General features: G+C 34.0%; 1 protein-coding gene across 1 annotated transcript in view; it reads left to right on the forward strand.

The window, feature by feature from the left end:
- The first annotated feature begins 10,611 nt into the window (after positions 1–10,611).
- LOC140444644 (alpha-2C adrenergic receptor-like) overlaps positions 10,612–20,640 on the forward strand; it is an 82,765-nt gene continuing 72,736 nt past the window's right edge. Inside the window, exon 1 of the mRNA XM_072536407.1 lies at positions 10,612–10,763. Within this exon, the coding sequence (XP_072392508.1) occupies positions 10,612–10,763 (152 nt within the window). The remainder of the gene's footprint in view (positions 10,764–20,640) is intronic.

Consider the following 20,640-nt stretch of genomic DNA (forward strand, 5'->3'; position numbering starts at 1 on the left):
GAAAAATCTCCTAGCCTTTTTTGTGTGTTTACTTTTTAGGAAGGAAGAGCCCTTTTCTTCTTTCCTCCAGCAAGTTTAGGATCCTTCAAAGCGGCGCCCTTATTATAAATTGCTAGAAGCCTTTCCTTGTTGTTTTATGTGCCCAGTTGCCCAGGAGATTTGTGTAAGTACCCCTTTATTTCATTTTTTGTGTAGCTGCCCCAATCCGACCCCTTTTCTTTTACTTACCCACGACCCCAGCTCTCCAGCAACCCCCTGAGTGCCGTTCGCATACGTAACGATTGTTTTGCTTGCCCTATCTTCGCCCCCATAGTTTCTGTCCCCAATTTTCTACCCCCATAATCTTACCTTATGGTAGGCAAAATAATTTCGTTACAAGGATAGGCATCAAAAGAAGAAGAATCTTATTTCTTTTTGATCAAAAATAAAATTGTAAGGTCCATTTAAAAGAAAATATATTTATTTTAGACGTAGTCATATATAAATCTGGCTTAACCTGAGTTAAATATTAATGTGTTGTATATAATTTATTAGTGTAGCGTACATAATAACATATTGTCTTTAGAAAATATTTGACTATATTCTAGTGTTCATTTTAAAGTAGATCTTTTGTTAAATACAAACATAATAATCTAAGATAAAAGATTAATGTCAAACTAACTTTGTTAGTATAACGTAACTTGTTTTAGTTGCGTAGCGAATGTGTAACTACTTCAGTTTTGTTAAGTAAATACTGATTAAAATGTATCGTTTTAATATAAGAAATGCTTTGAAGATTAGTAGATTCATTGTACTTTTGTGTATTAAATTAAACGGTTTAAAAATATTAACTCTTATTAAACTTTAAAAATATTAACATTTAATCCACTTCTTCTTCTTATAGTACCGTGCACCTATAGTGCGTTGGCGAATTATCTTAAGGCCAGACGTCTTCTGCGGCATGCGGCATCCACAAGCCACAAGATTAAAGAAATAAAACAACAAAACACCAAAAACGATCCAGAAGTACTTAAAAGGGATTTGAAGACCGCTAATACCATATGTAAAGGACGCATTAAAAAATAAAAAGGATGGGGAGTAAATATATCACAAGAAAATCCAAACTAAACCAACTCAATGAGATTTAAACAAGAGAAATCATAAGATTTCCTACTTGGTGAAACTTAATTCAAATATTTACCACTGTGCTTTCTACAAGTTACAAAGCAGACAGATTGATGAAATAGTCGGCAAGGGAATTTAAAATATGTACTCTAAGCAGAGTAAAAAAAAAATAAAACATAATGATGATATTAGATTTCTGTTTCGATGTAGGAGCACCAGAAACTGAATTCACTACGAATTTTGACAATGATGAATGGCATGTGAAATGTATATTTTAGATTCCCTTGCTGACTAATTCGGATAGATTTTGTTTCGATTCAGAGCAGCAGCATAAGCCGCTTTGATGAGACCTAAAGAGGTTGAAATACGTATAAGCGGCTTGCCACTGCCCTGCATCGTAATAAAAATCTAATACCGTCATTATGTTTCATTGAGATTTATTTTTTCCAAAACCAAATTGAACAACACACAGGAAAGATCAAAGAACTGTTACTATAAAATACCTTGTGAATGCAACAGTTTTTATCTGGGAGAAACTTCAAAACCAGTTAGTGTTAGAATAAATAAGCATGAATCATATAATAAAAACAGTGACCTTAAAAAATCCCAGATGTTTTGTCTAAAACTAGAGGTCACTGGTTAAATGAAATTAAAATAATAATGAAGAAAATCCAATATTTTGACTGTAAATAAATTAGCGAAAATAGCAAATATTAATTGTGAATAAATTACAATAATTAGCTGGCTTTACTTATTACTGTTATCTGTACAAAGAAAAAGACTTATCTCTGAAATATTGGTGTATTAATCGTAGCCAGTGGCGTAGATTTGTATTTGCCGTCGCCCGTCGATCAACTGGATGATTACTGTACGCTGTCTCGATAGGAAGTGTCTTGAGATGGTCAGAAAAATCATCTGTCCGTTTTTATTTGGTCTATGGGACAGGTTATCCCCCATATATCAACGCTACTGTATGGCCCTTTTGAATGGCAATAATCTAACTTAATAAGTCAGATTTTTTAAACTTAAAAATAGACACATGTGTTTAAGAAAGTTTAACAATGAAATTTTACTGAATAGAAAAATTAACAACGCCTATAATGCCATCAGTTAAAAAGAATAGCGTCGAATCAGTAGAATTTTTGGATCTACTAAAATAGGAAGGCTGTGTCAAGCAGAATACCGTTGGCCACTTTTCCTGTAACAATTCCGTGGGTTGCGAAACAGATAATTCAATATTGTTATTAATTGGATGACACTTACATTTTGACAATCGTTGCGAATGAAATCTTTTATTGAAAGATATTTTTTTAATTTTCTACTTCTCATTTAATACCCATATTTTGTTAATCATTTCTTATGTAGTTTTGAATTGAAACCTGCTTAGAATAAAATATAATGACTGGAAACGAAGTTATCGAGAGTATTAAATCAATGTGAAGCACCACTATTTTGTGACGTTACCCGTGACGACGCCATTTTGTAACGCTAGTTCCTTGACGCTCACCTTAGCTTTTACTATAAAGAAAAAAAAGTAATACAGCTCAAGTATAGAAGTTTTGATTCAAAAACCTTACTCAAATTTCTGCACATGTACACGCCTCAATGCTGTGCACTAATTTGTCCTGTTGTATTATATTAAAAGAAGATTTACCCGATTGAAAAAGTTAAAAATTTTTTGTTTTAAATTGTCTCATATAAATTACATTTTCAAGGAGCCTCTAAATAGGATTCATTCTTCTAAGCATTCACCTATTTAAAAATTTTGCCACGAAGCAGATCATGTAATCAATTTAGGGTAACAACAAAGCCTTTAGATTGAATAGAAGTGGAGGTTTTATTATTTACGAACGAAGAGTTTAGAGTAAATGGGGAATGAAACATTCCTTGAAAGAATGGAAACAAGTCGTGAATGACAAAAGGACGATAAAGACTTGAGGTCGAGGATTTCCAGCGATGCCATGATCAGATAAAGAAACTCTGTTTAAATTGTTGGCAAGAATTAATACGGAGACATTCTTAAATAAAATCGTGTCGTTGTAGGTTGAAAAAGATAAAGTAGGGTCGATTTTTTGTTACGCGATAGACGTAAGTCAAGATTGTCTAGACAATCGAAAAACGTTATAATAAATGATATTATTTTTCATAATTTATAAAACAGAATATTTGATCGTTTAATGCGGGTTTTTATTGTTATTTCTACTTTTTATTAAGTACGCAAAGAATTCTACCAAAAATTATATGAGGATGTACCAAACTTTATACAGAATAGCTACAAAAATAGGCAGAATCCTGTGAATTGGATTTACATTGGATAATGAAATAAAATTAGAATTAATTTAACATAATACTATTATATTATATACAAATATAAAATTTATAATACATGGTTTCAATAATGTTACCGTACTTGAGGAGTTTGGTGTAAGAAAGATGCAGCTCCATATTTAGACCGTTTTGGGTGAAAACATATTCCATAATTTAAAAAAAATTGGCGGATTGACTGGTATGAGAATGATGCAGATCCGGTAATAAATAAAGGAATAATACGTCTTTATGGATCTGTCTCCTCACTCATTTGGTGCAAGAATGGTGCAGCTCCGGACCTGCATTCTTTTTGCACCAAACGGTTGTGAATGTTTGGTGATTTTCGTGAAATGCAAGGTCATCTTCTATTGGCGCTGGGCCGTCAGTGCAGCTGATTTGTTTTGACTTGTTAATCGCTATCATTATTGCGTGGCGTGCGTTTTCATGCGGTTTAATTGTTCGTGTAAAAATTTAACGTCTTGTAAAAATGAGTGGAACCGAGTCGGATCCGTTTAGCGCTAGTGAGTCAGACTATGAACCTACAAGCTCTGATGAATATTGTTTTAATAGTGATGCCCCAGGACATTCAGCTAGGAGAGCCCCCAGTTGTTCGTGTAATCAAAAATAGAAAAAGTGCCAACCCCACTCTTTGGAAAAGAAATATGAAAAAAAAACTATTGAACTCCCGTCAATTCTATTTATTTCCAGATCTAAATGTAAGGAAGATGCATCAACTCTATTTGGAACTTTACGAACCAGAAAGTGTTAGCAATCCTAAATATAAACCCAAAGTTTCTTATGACTTCTACAATCAATACTTCACAGAGAACTTTAACTACAGGTTTGGCTCACCTCGATCAGATAAGTGCAAAAAATGTGATGTCTTAGATAACAAACTCAAAGATGTGACCCTCAACGAAAAATAACGAGAAGTTTAAGCAGCGAAAAAGAAGTTTCAATAAATTAAGGCCAATTTAAGCTTTCTACAAACGCCAGTTGTGGACATACAACTTCTGTGTCCATTCTGGCAAGACCAATCAAGCACACTTTTATATGTATGATGAAACTACGGCTCAGAAGTCACCAAATGAAGTAATGTCATTTTTCTACCACTGTATAAAAAATATACTCTATAAAAATGTTAAACTTTTATACCTTGTCTCCGATAACGCTGCTGCGCAAAACAAAAACTCAGTAATGATTCAGTTTCTTATTTGCTGGTGAGAGCTAGGTCTACTGACAAGATAGAGCACCGCTTTCCTGAGCCAGGACATAGCTTTTTTTCCCTTGATCGCTGCTTTGGAGTTATTGAGAAGTTTTTAAGGCAGAAGGACTACGTTTTTGGTCCCCAACAAGATGCTGATTTTGTTAAACAATCATCCAAACAGTTTATTTCCATTCTGGTAAAACAAAATATGATTCTCAACTTTAGTGGTCACTATAAAGGACATTTTAAAGCAGTTATCTCAGACGCAGAGAAGCAAAGATACCAGATTTCCAAATACCGAATTTTCCAATACAGAAATGAACATTTAGATGGTATTAAAGTCAGTATATCTACTGGCCTTCCGAGTTTTCACTTATTCCAAATTGTGAGAAACCTTGACAGCGACCTCTCAGTTTCTTCTGATATTCCTGTCTATTGCAATCCTATACCTGTCAAAAATGCCAAATATGCAGTAATATTGCAGTGGGCAATACTATTCGTTCCTATGGACCAAATAGCTTTTTACACCCGTCTCAAAAGTGATGTAGCCATGGCAGAGAACCAGAAAAACGAATCATTTGGAACGGATGATGACGACCAGGTAGATGAATGAAGGATGTATTTGCCTGTGTGTGTAATGTTTTATTTTTTTTCTGAATGCTATTTTTTTGACACCAACCTCTTCCTTTTTACAGATTTTTTCGTATTTGTGTAGTAGGCAAACCATAGTAGTTTGATAGTTGTAACCGAATAAAAGAGTTTTTGTTGGGAATTTGTTTTTTTTTCTCAAAAGTGATGGTAAAGAAGCATTATTTGACGTGTTTGGTGCAAGAAAAATGCCGGTCAAACTTTTTTCCATTTTATTTCTTATTTTTTCAAAAATTATTTACTTGAAATTAGTCTCAAGTATTGACTAAATCTGTCATCGATTGATATTATGTCTTTCATGTTAATATAAAAACTTTTATTAAAAAACAGTTTTTTTCAATTTTACAACAATTATCAAATATGGAGCTGCATTATTCATACAGTAAACTCCTCCATTTTGAAATTATCCTCATAATTTTATTTACAGTAATCAATAAAATATTAAATGGGTTTTCTATACAAAAATTTTTCAAGAAAATAAGTAGACTCTATACTGCCCACACTGGCCACGAAATTGCACAAATACCAAAGTCTCACCCATCCTAGAATGCGACAGAAACCTATATAGTGCCTAAAATGTGTCCTAGGTATCTTAACAGATCACTTTGATGTTGGTAAATGAAGCTCTGACGTACGGTAATACCCAAAGTAACTTTAGATGGTGCTGAAAACCTAACTTGATTTTTAATAATTTTTAGAAATTCCTTTGTCGTCGCAATTATTCCAACAAAGTTTTAGTTCTTGACATGCGAAGCATTGAGAAATTTTTTAAAACAACTAAGCCGCATTTGTCAACAAGAATCTTTTGTAAGAGAAATTAAATCATCAAAAACCAAAAAATTGGATCCCTCCAATAGCCTGTCTACTTTAAATCCTTTATAGATGATTTCAATATACTAATAGTTGGGGGACGCTTGGATAGATCTAATTTTAAGTATAATAAAAAACATCCAGCTATTCTTCCAACAAATCATCATCCCACTCAACTCTATGCCAAATTTAAACATATTGCCCTTCTTCATTCTGGACCTCAACTCACATTATTTGCAATTCTTGAAAAATTCTGGATTATAAATGGATGAAATTTAATTAAACAAATTGTGCATAATTGTATTCGATGTTTTCGTTTTAATGCTTAAACTGTCAAATATCTGATGTTAGACTTACCTATTGATCGAACACAACCTTCTCGCCCGTTTTCGGTATGTGGAAATGATTATGCAGGTCCATTTAAATTAGGCGATAAAAAAACTCGCAATTATATAGTGTTAGAATGTTATATTATTTGCCTTTTCGTCTGTTTTAGTACAAAAACCGTACACTTACAACTGGTAAGTAACCTTACTACTGAATGCTTTATAACCTCACTTTGTTGCTCTAAAGCACGACGTGGTATTTGTACAAAAATATTCTCAGATCATGGTACCATTTTTTAGGTTGCAAAAAATGAATAAGAAAGGTTCTTTGAAGTCAATTCAAATGAAATTCTAAGTAAACTTAGCCTGTGATTCATTCCGCCTATTTCTCGCACTTCGGCGGACTTTAAGAAGCCGGTTTTAAATCGGTTAAGCATCATTTGCGCCATAGTATCGGCGAAAGTATTTTAACCTTCGAGGAGTCCTCAACCCTGTTAACTCAAACAGAATCTTGTTAAAACTCCCCTAATTTCTCCCCTATCTGATGGCCCCAATGAGCGTAATTCTTTAATACCTGCGCACATTTTAATAGGAAAACGACTTTTGTCCATATCAGACCACAATTGGCTTGATGTCACTAAAAATCGGCTCAACCGATATCAGTTTATCCAACAAAGACTTCAATTATTTTGGAAGAGATGGTCCTTCGAATACAGATTATAACTACAATCCCGAAACAAATGGAAGAAAGCAGAACCACAAGTACTGGTCCCAGATACACTTGTCCTAATCAAGGAGGATGGGCTTTCTCCCCTCAGATGATCTTTAGGTCGTGTAAAAACAATCTTTCCCGGACGTGATGGTGTTGGTCGTAGTGCAATGGTAAAAACAGCAACTGGACTAGGGATGGGAAAAACCTACCGGTTTTAACCGAAAACAGGTTTTTTTACTTCGCAATAACCGGTTTTATCGGTTGTTTTTTTGTCCCGGTTATAACCGGTTTTTATTTTTAAAGTAAAAACCGGTTATTAGGTTTTTACGGTGATTAGGATTAGGTTAGGTATTATTTTGGATCAAAATCATAATTATTATTCTCAAGTAATTATTACAACCATAATTCAAATTTTATTTTATTTTATAAATACAGAAGCAAACTGAAAGTGCAAACTTCTAACCTATCGGATTAAAAAAACCGAAAACCGCTTTTTGGAAAAACCGGTTTTTTTGGCCGGTTATAACCGCCAGGTTAAACCGTAAACAAAAAAAAAACGGTATAACCGAAAACCGGAGTTTTGTCAAAACCCGCCATCCCTAAACTGGATTTACTCATCGTCCACTAGTTAAATTGTGTGTATTGCCTTGCTCTTAAAGGCATATTAGCCTTCAAGTGAGGCGGCTATGTTAAATATTGGATAGTTAGTTTTATCAAAAGCATAGCAACACCGAATCATTTCACGGAGCAATCAACCGATGACAGTGAAAGAAACATGTCCGATGATAGCGACGATTACTAACAATTCGCCATTTATACAATATACTTGTACGTCATAAAAATTGTAATATACATTCAACAAAATAAAGTCTTATAGTTACATAATATCTAAATTAATAGTCCTTAGGTGGCAATAAAAACAAAGATTAAAAGGATACAATTACAAAAGCTGCTGGACTGAACCCTTTTATTCCCAGACAGATCTCCAAATGCATTGCTAAGTTAAATCGATTTTATGGCATAACATAAATAGCGGTTTGATATAGCTAATATAGTTTAAATCATAATGAACACTGATAAACACTCAATATTTTTACTATAACCGGAAATATTACTAAAAAGGAATGCATAATAATAAAGTGATATGTTCTATGGCTGTTTATCCGAATATCAAAACGGAACTCTTTATCCATACCTGTTTAATCTGCATTTATGTAACGATTTCCTGTTTTGCGGAAATACCACTTTATGCTCACTAAAATCTAAATGCATCCATAAAGCAGACCGTTCGGTGGCCGCTGAAAAATTATTTTTATTTGTGATTTCATGTTTGATAGATAAACGTGGCAGGTTGCGTCGACAAATTGATGCGGATGGTTTCGAATAGACGATATTTATGATGAGGTAAGGCGTACAGAGGGATTTCAAAAATTTTTTTAATGCAAATTGAATGTTTTCGGGTCGAAAAATTGCTTTCAGATCTAAATTTAAAAATACACACATTTATTCGCTACAATATCGATAGTATTTAAATAAAATTGAATTCGCAACATTGAAGTTATTTTTGGTAAGGGTGTTTAAACGTTATTGGTAATATTGTTGCGAATTTGTCATTAAATTTTTACGATTAAAAAATTTACAACCACGTGTATTATGAAAATTTGTAATAAGTGGGTGATTCAGAGAAATAGTACTGAAATTTTTTGTACTAATCCAGATTTCGAGAATTGAACACAAATACACAATAATTCAGGACTGTTATGCAAAGCAGTATTAAGAGAAAGTAAACTATGTAAAAAGAACTAGAAGTTGTAATTTACTAGTTAGCAGAAGCACTTACAAGTGCTATTGATTAACTCAACTGATTTTTAACTCTGCGCTTAATGGTATTTTGGAAGTACATTAACTCGTTTCCGGGATTAAAATTATTAATTATGCTATAGTTATATAGTTATAGTGGGTAGGTATAAACAGAACTGTTCGCGGTCTCCAGAAACATTTAAAAAATAAAAATATAAAACGTGCAGTGAAGCTCAATATATACAATACCTTAATAAGACCGGTTTTAATATATGAAGCTGAAACGTGGACCTTCTCTCAAAATGATGAAAGACTTTTTGGTATTTTTAAGAAAAAAATTTTCAGAAAGAAAGACTAAGATGGGCTGGACACATTACTAGGATTTCTGATCACGAATACACGATTAGATTTACATTTTTAAAACCAGAGGGCACAAGAAGTAGAGGACGACCACAAAAGAGATGAATTGATAATGTGAAAGAAGACCTACAGATTATAAGGGTCAAAAGAAGGAAGGAAATTGCCAGCAATCGACAGGAGTGGCAACTTCTTTGTGAGTAGGCCAAGATCTACAACGAATTGTCGAGCCACGTATGATAATGATTTTCCAATTTCACTATTTTTGTTCCTGTAATCAGGAACGAGGACCAGATTTTGCCTACTATTTTGAAATTTGGGAAAACTGTTCTTATGTCGTGGTGAATGGCTATTTCAAAGTCTGCCACAATAATTTCTGGGTTCAGATTGAATCCCAAACTTATGATTTTAATTTGCAAAGGTTTAAAATGATTTGTGTAAGAACATTCCTTCTTCTTTGTTATTAAACAAAAAGAAAGTGGAATCTAATATCCATTTTCCAATATATAAAGCTTGAACAACTGCAAGAAATGATCTGGACAGTAGCGGAATGTACTATTGAAATAAAGGGTGATTCATTTAGAGGTACTTTTTTGGTGGGGATTTGATTGGAAATCGTGCATGAATACTGTCAAACTGACATTTCGCTTTTGTTCAGTATTGTTTGACATTTCATGATGGAAAGACTTAGCCCGGCACAGCGTCTAGAAATTATTAAGTTGTATTTTGAAAATGGGAGTTGTGTGAGGAATGTGTTTCGTGGGCTTAGAGCAATTTATGGTCCACATAATCAGCCTACCAAACGTACAATTCGCTTTACGATTATTAAGTTTGAAAACCAGTTTTCATTATTGGATAACACACGACCAAATAGACCACATTCAGCACGTACTGAAGAAAATATAGCGGTGGTAACGGATAGTGTACTCAAAAATAATGAAGAATCGATTCGTCGTCGTTTTGAATAGCTTGGCTTGTCATACGCAACAACTTGGCGTATTTTACGTAAGAATCTTGGTTAAAAGCATACAAAATTCAATTAGTGCAAGAGTTGAAGCCGACCGACTTTCCGAGTTGTCACCGTTTCAGTCGATGGGTTCTTGATAAGCTTTCAGAAGATCCAGTGATTTCGAGAAAAATTTTGTTTTCAGATGAGGCCCATTTTTGGCTTAGTGGGTACGTTAATAAACAAAATACCCAAAAAGGTTTAAGAGTAGCAATTACAGCCTGAAAAAACAACTGTTTGGTGTGGTTTATGGGCTGGTGGAATCTTTGGTCCATATTTCTTTAAAGCAGAGGCCGGCCAGAATGTTAATGTAAATGAAGACCGTTATCATGCTATGATAACGGACTATTTGGTACCTGAAATTGAAGCTCGTGGTCTCGGCGACATTTGGTTCCAACAAGATGGCGCCACTTGCCATACAGCCCGTAAAAGCATGGCTTTCTGCGAGAACGATTCGGTGAACAAATTATTTCACGCATTGGACCAGTGAATTGGCCGTCTATATGCTGTACATCTTACCTCTAGACTCTTTCTTTTGTGTCTATCTAAGATCTAAGGTCTACATGAATAAACCAGATACGATTGAGGCAATGGAAGCCAATATTACTCGAGTCATTGGTGAAATACCAATCGAAATGCTGGAACGAGCCATCGAGAATTGGAACTTCAGAATAAACCAACTTAATCGTCGTCATTGCCAACATTTAAAAGAAATTACCTTTAAGAAGTAATTGTAAAGAATGGTTCTTTTATATGATAATAAATATTTTCAAATATAATTTATTTTTTTCATTGTTTTTTCTTGTTAAAAAAAGTACCTCTAAATGAATCACCCTTTATAATTTGCTAACTTTGCAAGGCAGGATAACATTTTATTAGACATGAAAATACGATAATTTCTTCAATATCGTCGGTAATGAAAACAAAGTTTTTATCTTTTATTTTCTTGTAATATTGCTTTGTAGTTACGTCTATAAATTAAATAGTCATTGTGTTTATAGACGTTATACCGTCTGTTTTACTTAATTGTAAAACTGCTAGAGTTTTTATTCTGTTCCTATAAATAGTGTTGCGAATATACTGAATGTCTTTTGACTGTTAAAGTCTTTAACTGAGCAAGATTTTGTCCTAAAAAAGCATATATATTACCTTGCAAGGCTTCTTACAGATCTCATCGGTTGCTTTATGTTTAATACCAACACTCACTATCTGCCTATTTAGTTTTTTAAATTTTTATTATAGGTATGTTCCTTCACTGCTCATAATCAAGTAAGTTTTTGGCACCCACAGTATACATTTTAGCTTTATAGCTACACCCTTTGTCACTTTATAGCTCTTTATGTCTTGTAAATTTCTGAGGGTTTCCTATTAATACAGGTTTTCCACGTTCACTAGAACTTTTAGAGCATTCCATAATGTTTTGCTTGCAACTAGTTCTTACAAAATGAAAGTAAAAATAAATTTAAATTTTCTTAAACTCAAGTTAGTTTTTCCAGAAATTATAATCCTCTGCTCCCATAATTAACACTTTGATTGCGCATGGCTCTCATGTGAGCCGCATCGTTCCTTTGTCAGATGGGCATGGCTCACTGGTGAGCCATAAGCTCGTTCAAAATAAACACGTTAGTACTTTAACACCAATAAAAGTACGTGTTTGTGAATCTGTAAGCGTGGTGTGTAGAACCATAACCTACCTAAAACTACAAGCCGTTTTAAGTTTTTCTTTCTTTTTGAACTAAATATGGATAATGATGTAGCAGGTCCATCAAAAGCAAAAAAAAAAACGTAAAATACCTTTAACACAAGAAGACCTTTTAAACACATTGCAGAATTTCGATAACGATGATGATTATTTAAATTTTCATAGAAGTGGTCGGGACTGCGATTGGGGTGAATCAAATTCGGAAGAGCATACAGATGACGAAGAAGGTAATATATACTAGGTAATTGATTTTTATGGTTCATTATCATCAATTAGCCTATATTTGTCCACTGCTCAACGTAGGTCTCCCGTAAAATTTTCCACCTATTTCTATCTTGTGCTTCTTGCATCCAGTTTGTGGTGATGCGCTTGATATCATCCGTCCATCTAGTTGGTGGTCGTCCTCTGCTTCGATATGCCTCTTGCCTTGGTCACTATTCCAGAATCTTTCTGGAATAGTGACCTGTTCTATCGATCATCCGTTAATCTGGCAACATGTCCGGCCCAAGCCCATTTAGCCATGGCTATTTTTTCAACTGCATCTGTGACTCCTGTTCTTCTTCTTATTTCTAGGTTTGGTACTTTATCTCTGATGGTAATACCTAATATTGATATTTCCATAGCGCGTTGTGTAACTCTTATTTTATTTATTGTTCTTTTTGTCAGAGTCAGTGTTTCTGCACCATATGTAAGAACCGGTAAAACGCACTGGTTAAAAACCTTTCTTTTTAAACAAACTGGGATAACAGACTTGAAAATGTTATTCCATCTACCAAAGGCAGTCCATGTGAGACTTATCCTTCTTTGGATTTCAGTTGTCTGATTATCTCGGCCTAAGCGAATCTCATGCCCTAGATATTTGTAAGCTATTACTTGATCGATGCTATGGCTATCAATTAGAATTTTACCGCTGACTACAAGGTTGGTCATAAATTTTGTCTTTGAGGTGTTAATTTTAAGACCAATTGTTTTTGACACTTTATAGAGCGTGTGCAGCATTTTTGTAGCTTGATCAACTCTATCAGATATTAAAACGATGTCATCGGCAAATCTTAGGTGGTTCAGATCTTCCCCATTTATATTAATTCCCATATTATCCTCTCGTTCCATTTGCTTGAACATATATTCAAGAACAGCTGTAAACAATTTAGAGGAGATAGTATCACCCTGTCTAATTCCACGTTCTATTCGAAACTTCTTGGTATCTTTATGAAGGCGGACACAAGCTGTACCAGTTTCGTAAATACTTTTAATCAATGCGCTATATCGGTAGTCAATGCGGCAGTCAGCCAATGCTCGAAGCATTTTATGATGATCTATAGTATCAAACGCCTTTTCATAATCTACGAATATACGAAAGATAGGCTTGTTATACTCTGTACACTTTTCTGTGAGCGTTTTTATAACTTGTAGATGATCATTTGTTCCGTATCTGGAGCGGAACCCAGCCTGTTCACAAGGTTGGTAACTATTCAGTTTATTCACAAGCCGTTTTGTTATTATATTCATGAATAGTTTGTATGTATGGAAGAGCAAACTAATAGGTCTGTAGTTCTTTAGGTCTGAAATGTCACCTTTTTTGTGCATTATGGTTATTATTGCATTATACCACTGGGAGGGGGTTACGCCTCTTGTCAAACAAGTATTGAACATCTTTTTCAACACATTTACTAACGTTCCTCCTCCTTATTTGATTTGTTCAATGACTATCCTATCTTCTCCAGGTGATTCTATCTTGAAAAACCTATCGATTTTTTTAGATGTTTGTTGATGATGAACTAGTAAATTTATTTGTTGAGGAAACTATTCGTTATGCTATAGAGCTTTTTTGTTCGGAAGGAATTACGTAGAAGTCCAGAGTTACACAATGGTAATTTGTTACATTCGAAGAGATGCTGACTTTCTTAGCACTAGTGTTGCATACAGGAACAATAAAATTAAATAGATTATAAGATTACTGGAAATCTGTTTAATATAAAATGCTTTGTTGAGCACATGAGTCGTGACAGATTTCTAGTAATCCTGAGATGTCTACATTTTACCAAAAATGACCAACAAAATTCCACAGATCGTCTGATAAAAATCAAACCAATCTTCAATTTTTTTAACAAAAATATGGGAGCCACTTAATATCACGGAAAAAATTTGTCTCTGGATGAAACAATGGTACTATGGCGTGGGCGTCTTATTTTTCGCTAGTACATCAAAAACAAACGCCATAAATACGGAATAAAGTTATACATGTTAACAGAACCAAACGGTTTAATTTTAAACACTTTGGTATACACAAATCTCCCAACAACGAATACATAAGCATTTTTACAAAAACACTCTTTCGCACCAGGAATACATTATCACCAAAAAGTGTGCAGTAAAGTGTTAAACCAAAAAAAAAGTTTAATCTTCTCTGATTTTTATGAATTTCATAAAGGATTTTCTTAATTAGAAGTACATGTATAAATATTTGAATTTATATTGGGAACATCTATAGTTTGAATAGCAAGAAGAGCAGAAAGTCAGTAAAAAATAATGCAGATGTATTTCTAGATTCTTTAAAATATTGTAGTGCCTCAATAAATTTCTACGGCTTCCGCACTGAAGACAGAAAAATAATTGCCTAATTAAAATCATCTTAGAATTTTCTCAAGTTGTTAGAGCTAATATCAATGTTTTCATGGTAACTATTATCAATTTAACTTTATGTAAAAAATAATGAAAAATTCTCTAAAAGTCTAAAAGTTTAAAGCGGTCAAATAAGTTATAATTACAATTAAATTTTGGCAGACTTCGAAAAGCCTCACAAAGTGGAGGCGAGTTTTTGAGTCTCCAGTATTTATTGGTTAAATCTGCTACATTCAGCTTGTTAAAATTGTGGTAAACACAAAGTGGAGGCGAGTTTTTGAGTCTCCAGTATCTATTGGTTAAATCTGCTACATTCAGCTTGTTAAAATTGTGGTAAAGACCGATATTTACGTATTTACGAATTTTATTTAAAAATTTCTGGCTAAGATATTCTCTTTTTTTTGCTATATTTAAGTGGAGTTTTTAAGTACATGCAAGTACAAGCTTATGCAAGTACAGCCTTATTTGGAGTGGACATAGCTCACAAACAACGAAGTCCTAAGTTTGTACAACGTCTACTCTGTTAGAATATATTTAGATAGAATATATTTAGAAGCGAAACCATATAGAACAACATAGAACCATCAGAAGATACATCTATAATCAATTGTAGATCTAATATATATGATCGATGGAAAAGCAGGGAAATTTCAACATTAACTCCCCACCACGTCTTTGAAACAACTATCGCTATTCGGTCCGTGCGTGACCATGGTACGGGTACTTTGAAACGATGCCAGCGTGCGTAGCGGCGAAATATGACAAAATTGGACCTACCTTTTCACGCATAAATTTTATCAAAAATGTGTGCAAATACATATTGCGTATTTAATTGTGCTAATAATAGCAAAAATAGTAAGTGTAGTTTTTATAGGTTCCCAAAGATTACATATAAATTAGAGAAAAGAAAAAGATGGATCCGTGCTATTAATATGAAAAAGTAAATATCACATAACTTCATTTTTATGCAATTGAAATGGGAAAAATTTAAACAATTTACCTTAAATGATATTTTATAAGGTAAAACACATAAAGATAGGACGTCTGAGGTGGGTAGGCCATGTAATGCGGATGGAGCAAACCGACCCAGCTAGAAAAACGCTCCTTGATAGACCTATTGGTCAAAGAAGAAGAGGAAGACCCAGAACAAGATTCCTAGATAACATAGACCAAGATATGAGAAATATGGAAATACGTGCTTGGCGGAGGAAGGCGATGGATAGGGACGACTGGAGAAAAATTCTTGGGGAGGCTAGGACCCACACAGGGTTGTAAAGCCAAAATGATGATGATGATGATATTTTATAAGGCTTCAAGCTAACTGCAGAGTGCCTGATGACTTTAGCTTTTATATCATAACTTTTACTATTACTGTTTTTAAATATATGCTTTTTCACGTGAAAAACTTGACTTGCCAGTACTAGATTTTTCCCTTTCTCTTCCGTTTATGGTTGAAAAGATATATGTATTATGATGAATTTTGAGAAACCCAGTTTTTAATACTACATTTATTTTGTACATAAACTGAAAAAATATAATTAAAAAGTTAATTAGTAATAATTGTCAATTTCGCGTGTATTTAAAAATGTCAAACATATGTCATATGTTTAACCTGAAAACTGGTAGGTCCAAAACTGTCACATGAAGGCGGTAGGTGTCGCGTCAGTCACGCACGGAGCGAATATCGCTATGATAATAATCATGATTATTTTATATTGTATAATATAATATATTATATTACAATACAATACAATATAAAACATTATTTGTTGTTTGAAAATAGAGAAGTTTTTTAGTTATAAATAACTTAAATAATAAAAAACGAAAAAGCCGGTACTTGATAAAGCGTTCACTTTAAATATTTCAAGAAACGAGTGCTTCCCAAAATCCTCAACTTCTCAAACTTTGCTCTTTGATGTACGTCACTCTTGTGATGTTGACAGGGTAGTATTAGCTTAGAGTCTCGCTCAAATTTTATTAGTAAGCAATCTTTTAATACTAAAATGATGGAAATATTAATTTGATGCTAATATTAACATTTAAATTCTATTATTATTTCTAATAATATTTTATAATTTAGGTTTATTTTATTCTAGTAAGTGAATAACAAAATACTTGGTTTTGGACCGTTTTATCCATATAGTCAAAACCAGGTAAGATGGTCGGATTGGGATTAAGTAATTAACAATGAACAAAATTTAATTTCACGACACTTTAATAGTACGATATTTAATTTACTATTAGAGCGTGAGTCAGGCTCTGAGCAAGTAGGCAATACCCGGCTGGGAATGATGCCGTACTGGAAATAAAAAGGGTTTTCCACGCGCTATCTGGAACGGGGATCCTCTGAAAAAAAGCGAGCTTTTGGGGCCAAAATAAGGGAAACAGGGAAAAGTAACAGTCTGTGGATAATGGAGATAATGCTTTGGAAGTTGATGCACGGCCTTACAGCGGTCATTCCTTTTCCAGATCGCTGGATGGCAGAGGAGGGTCTGGTTTAGCATGTAGGCGTTCAGCGTAGACTAGGCGATGATCGGGCATTTTTAAGTATCTCGGGAACTACTATCGCCGGGACCATGAAGGACGAATTCTGCACTAAGGATAGTCAGGCAATGTCCTGGACAGAGATGTCTTTTGAAGTCTTTTTTGATGTCCCTTTTCTTCGCGTTTTGAAGAATCCAGACCCTTCCTCTATATTGACAAAAAAAAAGTATATAAAACAACGATAAGCTACTACTCAAACTTTATCTAATAAAATTTAAAATAATACTATCCACCATCACAATATAAAGAGATTCACAAAATCAAACATTCAATGATGTAGAACAAATACCTTAAGGTTATACTTAATCGCATTTTATCATAAAAAGAGTATTGTTTGATATTAAAAGATAAACTGTGAATCACTAAAAAAAAAATTAGAGATTTAGAATGAAAGAGACTCCATAATCACTAGTCCACAGCATAAAGACTCAAATCAAAGGAAAGCTTTTTCCTCAGATTAATCTAAAAATTAGTAAAGTAAGTCCAGGGTAAAAGGGCAAACGATTGCCACAATTATTTAATTTGTACCCCCAATATTTTAGGAGGCACTATGAGAAAGAAGGTGTACGGATTGGAGGAAGCATAATTTTATTAACGTAAGATTTGCAGACAATACCACAATCATGGAAGAAAATATAAAAGATTTACAAATTCTTATAGAAATCCTTAAGATAGAACTTACAATCTTCTTCTTCTTCTCGTGCCACTCCTAGCGGAGATTGGAAATCATCATGGCCACTGCGACTTTGTTAGCAGCGCGCCTAAAAAGTTCAATCGAACTACACCCGAACCATTCACGTAGATTACGAAGCCACGATATTTTTCTTCTTCCCACACTTCTTTTGCCCTTAATTTTGCCCTGCATGATATTTCTTAAAAGTTCGTACTTTTCACCTCTCACAATGTGCCCCAAGTATTCCATCCTTCTAGTTTTTATCTCATTTTGAAATTTCGCATCTTTTGTCTAAAGTTTGGAGTACTTGCGTGTTAGTGACGCGGTCCATCCATGATATTCTGAGAATGCGCCTATAGCACCACATCTCGAAAGCTTCGATGTTTTTTGTGGTCAACTGTTTTAGTGTCCAAGCCTCTACTCCATACAACAGGGTAGAAAAGACATAACACCGCAGCATTCGTATTCGTAACTTTATATTGATATCACGATTTCAAAAGAGTTTGCGCATTCTATTAAAGACTGATCTAGCGATTTCTATTCTACATCTTATCTCTTTTATTTGATCAGTATCGAGATGTTGTAGTTCTACTAGCGTTCCCGTTAGGAGAACCGTATCGTCAGCATACCTTATATTGTTGATCGTCTCACCATTTATTATCAGACCAAGATCTTCTTCCTCGAGTGCTTGTTCACAGATAGCTTCACTATACAGATTAAATAAAAGTGGCGACAAGATGCATCCCTACCGGACTCCTCGACGGATTTGAATTTCTTCTGTTAGCCTACCCTCAACCTTCACATTTGCTGTTTGATTCCAATATAGGTTGCATATAATTCGAATATCTCGGCTGTCTATATTTTTCTTTATTAGAATTTGTCTTAGTGGTTCATGTTGTACTTTGTCAAAGGACTTTTCGAAATCAATAAAGCAGGTGTAAATTTCTTGGTTCATGTCTAAGCATCTCTGTGAGAGAACGTTCATTGCAAACAGAGCCTCCCTTGTACCTAGCCCTTTTCTGAATCCCATCTGAGTGTTACTGATGTCTACGTCTAATTTCCTATAGATCCTATTATGGATTATTTTCAAGAACAGTTTTAGAGCATGACTCATCAAAGCTATCGTACGATATTCGCTGCATTCCCTTGTATTTGCCTTTTTTTGCCAGTAGTATAAAGGTCGAACGGAGCCATTCCCTAGGTATTATTCCAGTTCTATGAACTTACAATGAATGTAGATAAAACCAAATACATGATGTTCTCGAAAAGCCCTGTTGACAGCATATATCTGACATTGGAGGGTTAACCGTTAGAGGGTATCGACAAGTATAAATACCTTGGAGCACTTATAAACTCACAGTTAGATCAAGATGAGGAGATAAAGGTTAGAAATGAAAATGATTTATAAAATACAAGTCAATGTCTACAGATCAGAAATTGAGTATGGTTATCAGATTGAAGTTCGAAGTATATAACTGCTATATGGGGTAGAAGCTTGGACTCTGTAAGCCCAATCCGTAGAAAAATTAGAGCCATTCGAAATATGGCTATATAGGCGTATTCTAAAAATTACTTGGACTGCAAAAGTCTCAAACGAAGAAGTAGCAAGACGAATTGGGCATGGCAGAAAGCTTATGGACACAATTAAAATAAGAAAAATATCGTATCTGGGCCACATACTTCGAAACGATAAATATTCTCTTCTACAGGTCATCATGTAAGGAAAAGTAGAGAGAAGAAAAGCCTTGGAAAGAAAGAAGAAATCTTGTCTAAGGAATATCATGGATTGGACTAACCTCAGTGTTGAACAGATATTTCACGTTGCAAAAAATAGGAAAGCGTTTAAAGAAGTGATCGCCAACTTTCGTTAGAAGACGATACAATAAGAAGAAGAAGAAGTCCCGAAAGCAGTTTTGAAGTACTAGCAATACGAGTAACAACCTCAGTTTTATAACTGTGGTTTCTGTTTATATTTGTAATTTTTAAATTAGTATTATTCAATGAATATCTTTATCAACGTCTGGCTATGTCTTGCAATTTTTAGAAGGCTCCAGATTAAGGCAGTTATCTGAATTGTGTTTCGAAACTATTTTACGGATTTATTATCAGATGTCGCTATTGCGTCCATTTGCGACGATTTGTACGTGAAATGAAATCTTGACTGTCTTTTTAATTTTATTTTTGAATATCTTTGTATTTAAATCACCATTACAATGTTGAAATCCTAGCATTACGGTTCTGAATATTTTTTGAGCCCTCGTCAAAATTTTAGTCTTTGAGTTCTAGAAATTTTATTTAGTATAGATTTACCACATCCACAATTGTACCCAACGAGTTCAAGAACTTCAAATACGACGTAGGTAAGTTTAGGGTCTTATTGAATTTTTTTAGCGGTACATAAAGAATGTCGTCTTTTACGATGTGACCAATAAAATTAAGGGCCTTTTCGTGCATCGTTCCTTAAGGAAATGTTGACGCAGTTGGGAAATAAATTTGGCGGGAATAACGTGCTGATAACGATCAATAAAATTTTAGGGAAGTATCGTTTTGAATCAGATAAGGCCGTAAAATGTATATGTTTTCTTTATGATCATACTGACTTTACAGCGACACAACCACTATATTTGGCTAATAGTTTTTGTAGTATTCAAATTGATCCTAATTGAGGTTTCGGAAAAGTTTTTCTACAAAGGCAAAAAAAAACAAAACAACATTTTTTGTTCAGTTTTTAGATTTGTAATAAATATTTTTTCAGCATAAATTATTGTACGATTATATACATGGAATATCACATAATTTGTCGTATATAAAGTATCTTTTTT

Source organism: Diabrotica undecimpunctata, chromosome 6 (assembly GCF_040954645.1).
Source record: "Diabrotica undecimpunctata isolate CICGRU chromosome 6, icDiaUnde3, whole genome shotgun sequence".
Taxonomy (NCBI): Eukaryota; Metazoa; Arthropoda; class Insecta; order Coleoptera; family Chrysomelidae; genus Diabrotica; species Diabrotica undecimpunctata.